This window comes from Calidris pugnax, unplaced genomic scaffold (genome assembly GCF_001431845.1).
Source record: "Calidris pugnax isolate Ruff unplaced genomic scaffold, ASM143184v1 scaffold171, whole genome shotgun sequence".
NCBI classification, from domain to species: domain Eukaryota; kingdom Metazoa; phylum Chordata; class Aves; order Charadriiformes; family Scolopacidae; genus Calidris; species Calidris pugnax.
Window position 1 is genome coordinate 9,811,565 of NW_015091064.1, and position 11,582 is coordinate 9,823,146.

At 37.1% G+C, this 11,582-nt stretch overlaps 1 protein-coding gene across 2 annotated transcripts in view; it reads right to left on the reverse strand.

Moving 5' to 3' along the window:
- Positions 1 to 11,268, reverse strand: part of WDR35 (WD repeat domain 35) — a 42,472-nt gene extending 31,204 nt beyond the window's left edge. For both annotated transcript variants that reach the window (XM_014956914.1, XM_014956913.1), the window contains exons 1-9: positions 11,164 to 11,268; positions 10,315 to 10,432; positions 9,478 to 9,549; positions 7,224 to 7,316; positions 5,576 to 5,704; positions 5,248 to 5,381; positions 3,608 to 3,773; positions 3,365 to 3,510; positions 1,196 to 1,321 (exon numbers count right to left, since the gene is read on the reverse strand). In XM_014956914.1, the coding sequence (XP_014812400.1) occupies positions 1,196 to 1,321; positions 3,365 to 3,510; positions 3,608 to 3,773; positions 5,248 to 5,381; positions 5,576 to 5,704; positions 7,224 to 7,316; positions 9,478 to 9,549; positions 10,315 to 10,432; positions 11,164 to 11,187 (1,008 nt within the window). In that variant the 5' untranslated portion in view covers positions 11,188 to 11,268. The remainder of the gene's footprint in view (positions 1 to 1,195; positions 1,322 to 3,364; positions 3,511 to 3,607; positions 3,774 to 5,247; positions 5,382 to 5,575; positions 5,705 to 7,223; positions 7,317 to 9,477; positions 9,550 to 10,314; positions 10,433 to 11,163) is intronic.
- Positions 11,269 to 11,582: the final 314 nt, after the last annotated feature.

Here is an 11,582-nt window from a genome sequence, read left to right on the forward strand (position 1 = left end):
GCAGAAAGAAACTAATTTGAGCACATCTTTTTTTCACTTTAAATATGGAAAAGGCAAATAAAAAAAAAAAAAAGAGAGCGCTTACACATGCAGTCTCTAAACTAAGGTTTCAAAATATTTTTCATTTGCAAACTCTGCCAGATCTTGAAATAAACTCATCAGTATCTATGAGACCATGTGTAAGAAAAAGCAATAGGCCTGTGTTCCAGCTGTTACACATTTCCCAGAATAAACATTAGGTAGCATTTCCTGCTAGACTAATTTCCAGCTCAAATTTCCAAAATCCTTTCCAGCAGATTTACAACAAACTATTTGAGATCGCTTCCTAACAGATTTGTGTTTATAACTCCCTGACCAATTATTTTTCACAACCAAGTGGAACAATACATTTCAATATAGCTGGAGTGTGTTCCTCCCATCACACATAAGCTCGCTCTCTCTAATCACAGTGGTTACATGCTGATGATTAAAGAGCATATCCTGTGCTGAGAAAAAAAGTATACAATACTGTATACTGGACAGTAATCACTATTTTTGTTAAACTGTACATTTAAGTGAAATAGTCCTAACTCTTTAAAAAAACCAAGCAAACAAAAAAGCCCTTCATATGGTAGACAAGATAAAAACATTATTTTAGAATTGCTGAATGCAATGCACACTTGTAAAAAGCATATTGAGAATTGAAATATAAGCAGGAAGTACACTTATCAGGTTGCATTCACTTCTACTGTTCATGCATGTTGCTACACAGCTCTCCTGGTTCAAACCAATAACTCACCACCAAAAAATGACAGTAAAAGCAAGGTTCAAACAATTCCCATTGTATCACTTACCCACTCAGCTTAACCAAACAGCAATGAAAACTCTGGAACCATACTTACATGACAGCCTCAATTACTACCAAATTCAGACTCATGCTCAATTCCGTTAATATTAACAATAATATAATATTAACTTTTCCTTATTATGAAAATAAAATCACAATTTCATTATAAAAGTAACGGTTAAGTCATTACATCACCAAGACAGACGCTCACATTCCACTAAAACTTCAAGTCAGTCGTGCTGATCAAACAGTAATCATAAGTTAAGCATCGATTTCTGTATTAGAGAAAGCTGATTTTTTAACCCATTCAGATAGAGAATAAATAACAGAAAACTTATTAATACGTTTAAGTGTCACATTACTACATACCTTGTAATCTGGACGAATATTTGCAAAATATATGTAAGAATCAACAGCTAGCGCAATTTTCAGCCCACTTCCCTCCCAAGACAAGGCAGATATCTGTTTGCCAGGAACTTTCAGTGTGCGCAAATGCTTGGTTAAAACAAAGAAAGGAAAATATTCTGAATTCATCATTGGAAAACTACTCCAAAGTACATAAACAACAGTTTTGATAGTTGATGAAAACCAAACATAGATCTTCTTTACACTACTTCATAATGACTCCCAAACTATGATACACGTGCCAACAAAGCAGGAGATATTTAACATGCATTGCCATGAAGTGTTCTTTTGCCTCAATTCTTTTTTGTCAGAGAGATAGGAAAAATGGGACTTGGTGATAGTCAAACTTACAAAAATAAATAATAGATGGAGAATGACAGTATAAACTACTGTCACTAGTGACTTTAGTCACTACTAAAATAAACACAACAATAGTACTGATACCTGACATACCTCAGAAGTTTCATTTATGCTGGAAGTGTATTTCAGTTGATGTACAATATCCTTAGAACAGCTATATGTTTTCATTTGTTTAAACTATCAGCTGTAGTTATGTCAAGAGCATACAATGAATCAGCTGCAGAGGTGCACAATCTGCAGTGGGGCAAAGGACATTTTCCTCCTCCCTACTCCCTTTCAAAAAAGTCTAAGAAAGGCAGTTAGACATCCATTTACAACTGAGGAGCAAGCAAAGAAATACATTTCCACCTTTCTTTTATATCTTTATTTTGCTGTAGAATTTGAAGGAACAAAGCAAACAATTGGAAAAAAATTTTTTTTTTCAAAAACTGTAACTTCAGTCTCACAAAGCACTTGTTTGTGGGAAGGTTCTTGTTTGCAAATTATACAGATTTATGCAATAAAGATACATTAATCTACTGTTATTGTAAGATTCTGAATAAACTTAGGCTTTAAAAAAAAACACAAGTTCTACTGAGCAGAACACATGCATACATCTAACTTTCCTTTTGAGGGCATAGCTTTGTGCCTAAATGAACTGTTATCAATGAACATACACAGTTTAGTACCTCTTTCATGCCTTTGATCAGGTGTAAATACCAAGTCCAAATACTGGTTACACATTATTCACAGAAGATACCATCTTTCAAAAAGTTAAAAGTTTTACCTGAACATCAGAACTAGTACAAAACAATTCTAAATTCTAAAGAATTTACTTCTTAACGCTAGAGACAGAATCTAGGACACCTGTGATGAAGGACATTAGGAACCAGAGATGTAACGTTATCACCAAAACCTTTGGTTCTGCTTAATACTTTCAACTAAGGAAACCCCTGCAGATGATGCTGGATCTCAAACCCCTTTCACAGCACAGCTCACAGCTTCATCTTTACCACAGTCACCCTCAGGGCTGATGAGCACTTCCTCTGTGCAAGGGACAAACTTCCTTACACTCTGATACCTAACACTAACTTGCTAGGCAGGGGTAGCATGATGAACAAAAACACATAGGAACGTTGTCTCTCAAATGTTGAACATTTAACATCTTATAAACATGACAGGTAGTTCAAAAAACATTTACAAAAAAATATCCCAAACAGATGGAGATTAGATCCCCAAATGAAGATTAGAAACAGTTTGCCTTTTCTGAGGTTTCTAAGCCATTGCTTTTACTGTTACCAGATGCCATTTACTCAGTTTTACTGATTCGATAAAAATAGAGGGGAATATTCACTGTCTTACTTTGCACTCCTGATCTAGAGACACCTGGGTCTCTTGCACAGCCAGTGGAGAAAGACAAGTACTTCCAGATTGGATACACAGACTGCTGCCTAAGTGCTCCAACCCCCTTAGCGACTGCAGTCTGAACTCACCTATCCAAGTTAGGTGTTCTAAGTCAGATGCTATACTTATTCCATCATTTAGTATTTTATGAGATGCACTCAGATTTTCATGCTGGCCACTAGATGTTCTAAAAGGGTACCTGGTCCTGTGTCATCTTTCCAGATCCAGGTGGATATCCTAGACACCTTAGAGCATGTTAAACACACTCAACACCTACATTTCGGCATCCAAATTCCACCAGTAACAACCAATTAGACAAAACATACTAAGATTAAAAAAAAAAAAAAAACAGAAACATTTAAGTCACATAAATATATTAAATATTTTTACCTCACCAAACGGAGTATAGAACTGCACAATGTTTACATCTTTATCTTGAGAAGTTGCTTTTAGGGAGCCTGCCACCGCCAATACGCTTCCACAGTGGTTCCACTGAATGCATACAACATTCATACCAGTGTCAATCAAAACAGGATCTAGATTTTGAGAAATAAACATTAAGAACATAAACACAAGTAGACTTTTTGGGTGACGAGTAGGTCAGTAATTTAACACCACACATTTTGTACCTACTGTGGTCATTCTCATCCCTCATTATCTGGCATCTTCCGTTGTCGTAACAGACAGCAAGACAAGGACAATCTGGTTCAATGTAGCCTTCTGTGCCGTGGTACCAATGTATTCCTGCAATGCTGAATGCTCCAGTCAAGTTCACCAAACAGTTCAGTTTCATTTTCACCTAGACAAGAATGGTTAGTTATTTGAAGTCATCTACAACATGCTATTTAGGGGAATAATTTACATCTCTACTGATAGCTTGCAAAAGACCAGATGTCTATGCAAATTTTTTTTCCTGTCCCAAGAAAAAATTTTCACATTCTTAAAATGTTAAGAGTTTGAAAAACCTCCTTACTCAAAGCCACATCAGGCATATGAAAACTATGTATTTTAACTACAAAGAAGCACTTTAATGTTGGCGTTTTAATTCTTTGAAAAGTAACTTAAAGCCAAAGAAAACAAACAAACAAAAACCCCACCATATACATATTCACACACACACAAGGAACCTCACTGCAACTTTGCAAAAATAACAATAATTTCAATTCATTCCTGGCCACAGAATTTTTTTGAAAAGAAACCTTTTGTCAGCTTTATCTTAATAAGTCTCTTGAATAATATATATTAAAAAAAACCCCAACAAACAAACCCACAGAAAAAATAAGTGTCCAAGTTAGAACACCAATTAAGATGTTTACTTTTGTAAAAATTAGCCCTATACATCTGGAAACACAGGCAAGGGCTTTTTCTGAAAAATAAGAGTGCACCTGGATCACTTCGAGGAGGGCTACCAGGTAACTTATGGAGGAAGGGAAAGGGGGGAGCACACAGCCACGTGTAGGGTTGATAAAAGGTTAGGGAGGCAGAGACAGGAAGCAGGGGGAGCGACAACAACTTATTTCAAGAATTTCAGTAATTTACAGCACATGGTAGAAAGCCTATGACTCACACAGTAGGAAGAAAGAAAGATCCAGTGAGGGGTTAAACAAAAGAAAATGGGAAAGGTAACAGGTACTTTCTTAGGGAAGGGAAGGAAAGGCAAGAAGGAGAAAATTCACCATAATAGGCATCTAAAAGTCAAGAACATGGTTCCAGCTACATTGCACTTCTCAAAGGCAGCATTGTACTTCTGTTTAGCATTTTGTCATATTCATATTTCAAAATTTCAAATAAGTAAATAAAAATAAGTAAACTGAAACTGTAGGAATGCAATAATATTATATTTACTTCCGTTCTTTTTTTCCACTTATTACCAGGTTCTCTGAAGCATGTAACATTTCTTAAGTAATAAAGAACGACAAGATCAACAGGAAAATAAACTACTGCTTTATTCTAAAAGCACAGTAGTATTTTTAAGATGAGCTTAATTTCATTTAATTAGTATCACCACACATATTTTTACATTTCCAGTAATTATTGCAAGGCAAAAAGTGATATTCATTTGTGTGTGATATTCATTTAGCTACCAAGAAAGGAATATTTATATTAAAAAGCTGCAGCTGCATAAATCTTGAATAAAAACTTTGTGCACAAGACCTTGTCTAGTTCTCAGTACTGAAGTCCACCAACTAAACAAACATGAAATAAATTAAAAGGAAGTAAGTTTTTAGATACCCATTGAAGTTAATACCTTTATTATACCACCATGAACTTACAATAAAATTTCCCTGGCTGTCATAAATGTGAATCTCTCCATTTGCCATTCCAAAAAGTAAAACTTGGCTATCAGAGGACCAGGCCACGTGGCACAGGTGGGTACCTTTCAAGTCTTTTCCCCAGATGCGATTACCTGTAACAGAATATTGATTGTACTTAATAAATATACAATAAAATTAAAAATAGGGTGCAAGTTACCAACATAAAAATTGAAACAGCTGAAGAAAGTAAAAGCAACAATTAGAGAGTAACTATTAATTGTATTTATAATTCTATGATTCGGTCATTTAGCGTACATAATACTGAAAACAAAAGCTTAAATTTTACCATCCACTGATCCAACAATCACAGCTCCATCTTCATATACAATACAAATCTTTTGTCCATCAGCATTCCAGCTCATACTTCGAACAACAGATTTATTTCTGTTGTTAATCATCTCTTCATACCAAGCACCTATTAGTAGTGAATGAAAAAACTGAGTTACACTTCTGATTTAATAATCCTTTAGTGGATTCAAAAATGGTACATGTTAATCACTAAATTCAGAGTAAAATTACTCTCAATTAAAAAGATATTCAAATAGGATGATAATGACATTTCTTAGCAATATGAATTCCTGAAGTCGTTTAAAAAAACAAAAAGACTAAAACATAACACAGACACACAAAAAGTTTATAAAAGTTACCCAAGCAATCAAATTAGCTGTTCAATGAAATAGAGAAACCTGGGAATGGTCTGCTTGTAAGTAAACATGAGAGAGTAGGTTACACATGACTCCATACTGTAACATACAACAAAAAGCTACAGGAGCAGTAAGCTTTGTAAAGGAAGTAAAAACAAAGTTTTCTGCCCTTTCAGTAAAACTCTAGCCAAACTATGCTACGGTGTCCCCCAAAGTACATAGACAATAATTATTGTGAAACCCAGTGTTCAGATGTGAGCTAGTTATTTCCAAAAAGAACCTGACAAATGAAGAATTGGAGAGGGGAGCCAAAGTCCAGAGGGGCCCTACAGGAAAAGATCTGTGCATACGTAATTTCAGACTGACAAGAATACACTAGGAAACATAAACGGAGGGAACAACTGCCTTTGATAGGAATATGTACTAAATAATTTACTGGTTCTTTTCCAAAACTAAGAGATGATTTATGTGACAGTAGCCACCACTTATCAGGCAGAAAGACTAATGAAGTGATATTCTTGATTCCTGAAATGAGAAGCTGAACTCTTATTTGTCTCCATCTTTCATTAAACAAAAAAAAACAGGAGAAAAAGAAAACCCTTTCTTTTGTTTTTCTTCCCCACATATGTTGGAAAGTGGTTAACTCGACTGAGAGGTATTCTGGCTTTCAAATGAATTTAAGTGTACCAAAGAAGTATAAGTATGTGTGAAAAGGTCAAAACCAATAAAAGCCAATTCCCGTAATACACTGGTTAGTCATGTTAGTTCATTGTCTTAATTAAACATTTCTAAAGATTGTTTTTATGAAAGTATTTAATTGATTTTCCAAGCAGGTTTGCTAAGTTCTTGTAGTTCTAACAGCATGGCTGTGCTTTGCAGAACTAATTAAATATTACGATACCCAGAACAGAACCTACACAAAGAAGCACTGCTTCTTTTTTTTTTGTTGTTCAATATACTATTTTCCTCCAAGGGAATAAAGTAACAGAGACAAGAAAATAAGAAATTTAGAACAGTTTACCAAGCATATGGCTAAGAACTGATATTTTCTCCTAAGGTAGTTCTGCAGGACAAATGCCTCTTTATAAGCAACTATACTATGAAAAGTGTAGACAAATATTACAATAAAAACTTGGAAAGTGTCTTAATCTACTTAGAGCTTTACAGTCTGCAAAATAAAAAGTCTGAAAACTAATTGTAAAAATGGCTGAAAAAAAAGAAAAAAGAAAAGAAACAAGACTTCTCACAGCACGAAATACTATCCCATCTCAAATTTGTCTTGTAAAATACCTTTATACAACATCCACACAATGATGAGTCCATTTTGGTCACTGGTAGTCAGTTTTTGATACTGTTCATTCCACGTCACCACTTGCACAGAACCTAGAAAATTATACACATTTTGTTTTGTTTTCTTGGGTTTTTTTTACACCATTTAAATAAGTTAATAAAACCACCACATCGTTAATCAATCTGGAACATTTCAGAAACGTGCACTGCCAAGTTTGATTTAGTTTTAGGCATCTTTCACTCGTTTCCTCTCAAAGTTCTGCTAAACCACTCATTTTGCTTCCATATTCACCCACTTGAGTAACATCCTCTCCAAATTCTGCTCAGAACATTGCTTCAGTACGCAAAACCCAAATCACAGTTTTGTGGTTTCTGACCACCTCTGACATATTACTCTGGGAAGCTGACAAAATTTCACTCTCGTAAGAAGTTTTGGTTTTTACTTACTCTTAGTAGTTGATCCTCGATAGTGCTGTACTTTTAAAACAAAATCTCCCTCACAATTAACAAAAAGAGCACTCTATACACAATTCCTTCAGACCCTCAAGTGTCATATGGGATCCTACCCATAAATATTTGACTTGACTTGAAACATCTTGAAACCATTTCTAAGAGGCACCTTATTTCCTCAGTTCAACACTGGATATGAATTTGGCCACTTCAAGCATCACATTTTCATGCCCTCACCACTAGTCATCCATTTCCTCTGTATCCTTTCCATTTTTCAGCATTCCAATCATGATTTTTATCAACAGATGCAATCAAACACATGCTAAACATTGTGTATTTTTGAAGGTAATAGCAATGTAGTTCAAATTTGAAGGCATCCGTTCAAAATATTCACTAAATCAATTCCTCACAACTCATTTTTTCAATCATCCCTAACAGGCCCCTAAAAGAACCTGACTGTTGGCTTCAACTGCAAATTCTCATAAAAAGACCATGTCTTTAAATAAAGTAAGGACTTTAGCATTCTCTTCATATCCCACTGTCCATGGATGATGGCCAAGTAACATTTATCATGAGAGAGTTTCATTCCTCCCTGTCTAATTTCCCTGACTTTTTTACTTTCACATACCATCTTTTTCCAGCATGTTTTCTAACCTCTTGAAACTTTGTCTGTATACTATTCTGCAGTCTACATACATACCGAACCTCTTGAAACTTTGTATACTATTCTGCAGTCTACATACATACCCATTCTGTGGTTTGTCAATAAAGGAGAAAAGAAGATATATTTAAGACAGAGATCAGCTTTACTGAACTAACTTCAATTTCTGCAGAAGAAAATGTAAAGCTGCTGTAACATAAAACCAAATCTCATAGACATTATCAAAAAATCCCCAGGTTTATTACTAGAAAAAATGCTTAAGGCAGCTTTTAGTCTCACTCCTCACTTTAACTTATAGTAGAGAGTTTAAAATTGTATATATACAGTGTAAGAGAAAATTATTAAAAAAAAAACCAACACTAGAACATCGCTGTTTCTTTAAGTCAGCAATTCCAGCACTAACTGCCTATCAATTTAGCTCTTCTGTTATAAAGCATTCTTTATCTGTCATCTACCAAGGCAGTGTGTGAATAAATGTATGGAAGCAAACGTATCATGATCTTTTATGTAAATACCTAAAAATACATTCCAGTCCCATGCAACTGATTAGCACTTCCAGATTAACCATAGTGAAGTCAGAGGTAACAAGTACTATACCAGTAGCACTGCACAATTTAAAACAAAACAAAACAAACCCCTCTGTAATATAACACATACAATAGCATCATCCACTTAAACAGAAATCAATACTTCCTTCGCAGGGTAATGACTGGGGACCAAATAATATGCAAAAAGCAAAACCTGAGGTAATACAAAACACAAGTTAGGCTGTAATGTCAAAGTTCACGGACATAACCTTGCAAAATCCATAAGCAAATTTTAAATTGTAGGCAGGCAGAGCAGAGCTTGGTTTGTGGAGCACGCATTCTGCATCCCATATCAGCCAGGAGAAGGGAGGTGAGCTACATCACTTTGACTCTCAACCCAGTAATTCATTGACAGATCATGAAAGATTGATTGTGGGTCTTTCATCAGGTAACTTGGTAAAAATAGAAGCTAAGCTGTTACATACCCGAGTTGAATACTGATAATCTTTATTTCAGTCTTACAATAAAAAGTTATAGCAAAATTACTGTATCAACTTCACAAAATCATGTATTTTTTTATTCTAATCAAAAGTACATTAAATGTAAAGACACTTACCACTATGACCTTCAAGAGTCTGATTCACAGAAAGATTGCTGGGAGCTGCAAGTCCCTTAATTTTTGCTTCATCTAAAAATAACAAAAATAGCTATAAAATCAACTTAATAAAGCATACATGTTACTGTGTCTCTATCAGTGCTGCAGCCCTAATCAGCATTTACACAAAGTTATTCACCTAAAAGTAAGTAAATTGTAACTGCAGGATGAATTTTCTGCTTCTCAAGTTCAGTAAGTTTGCTATTCACAGCTATCATCCAAATTCATATACTTTTTATGGTCTAGCAGTTTTCCAGGAAAAAAAACAACAAAACCAAACACAACAACAACAACAAAAACCATGGCTATCACATTTCATTACATGCAGGAAAAGGTTTAAATGAATTTGAAAATATATTACATTTTACTTTCCTTGGAACATTATTTATATTTTAAAAAAATACACAGCTTTCTCCCTAAAACAATGAAGATGGTAGACAGCATTCAAAATCAAACAAAATCAAGAAACAAGTAAGTTTCAAAATAAACTAGAAGTCTATACAAAAAGTACAAGAATGGAATGTATGCTCGGAAAAAAACCCAAGAAATACTGAAGAAAACTTCAGCAGACATAGCAGGTAGACAAATTACATGTGTGTCATGTAAGACAAGCTGGAGGAAAACAGTGTTCAAAAGAAAGTGACAGAACATTCGATGTCTATGCAAATACATAACTATCTATGCACAGATTTAAAACATATGCAATATAGTCAAGTAACTTGTGGAAAAGTTATGCTTTCAGAATTCTGAAGTGTTGTGGATTTTGTTCTTAATTAAAAAAAAAAAAGGCTCATTTACCTGTCTGTGTTTCTAATTTCAAAACTTTCAGTAACCCATCCTCTCCACCACAGGCTATGAAACCTTGATCCTTATTCCAGGAAATACATTTTAATCTAACATTACCAGGAATTGCAATCTGAAAAAGAAATATTTTGCATCTCTACATAGTTGTAAGAATCATGCTTTATTTTAAAATACTCTATTTGAACACCTCAAAGACACCTATGATAGCACACAAATTAAACTTATTTCTACCAACAGATCAGTACATGCAAAAAGAGACAGAAGACAAATTGAATTGCAAGCACTAGTGAAACTGTGCAACACAACACTTGAGAAAAGGGAAATCTGACATCTGACATACGTAGTAAAAAATAGTATCAGGACATCAAGGGTGTGCAGAGAAAGTGCCATGAGCAACAGGTGAGTAGGATAACAAAGTGCACAGGGCTTTGCCACGAGCTGGCCTCCAGCAGAAGAGCTATACCCAAAGTCTCCTGGGGGAGCAGTTGTTTAGGAGCCCATTAAAGAGCAAGGAAACCCTAAGCCCCAAACCCAGGCAGAGGGGGAGCTGGCAGGACAGAGCTGAGCAGCGAGCAGGGACCAGGCCCACGGCCCTACCACCGGAGCCAGCAGAGCTGCAGCAGCCGCGGGCAGCTGGAGGGAGCCCTGAGGGCCCACTCAGCCCCCCCCCCCCCCGGGCCCCCCCGCTCCCAATTCCCGGGGGCTCCTGGATGGAGGGAGCGGTGTGAGGGGAGGGGAGCGGTGTGAGGGGAGGGGGACGGATCCTTCGCCTGCCCCGAGGGCTGCCTGCCTGCCCGCCCTTCCTCCCCGCCTCTCCTACTGTCCTCCGTGCCCCGGGAGCACCTTCTTGCAGAGGTAGATGAACATCCTGGCGGAGCGGGCGAAGGGGTGCCGACCCACGCCGCTCCCCTCAGGGCGGCGCGGCCTCCCTGGCAAACGCGTCACCCTGGCAACGGCCGCCGGAAGTTGGCTCTACTTCCGGGAGCGCGAGAAGGAGCCCGCCCCTCGCGGCGGCGGTTGGGGCGCGCGGGCTCCCTGAGGTAAATGGCGGCGGTGGTCAAGGCCCCAGTCGGCGGGCCTCGCACCCGCTCCTTCACAGGGTGCTGCCGGCACCCACAGCCAAGTCTGGTCAGTCAGTCACACACACAGATGAATAACGCCTTGATTCGGTGGGTCAAAGGCGGTAAGCAAGCCGGGTGGCTGCTCTTATAAAGCTCTTGGACACTGAGGGCCGGGGGAAGGGTCAAGCCCTGGGTGTGTGC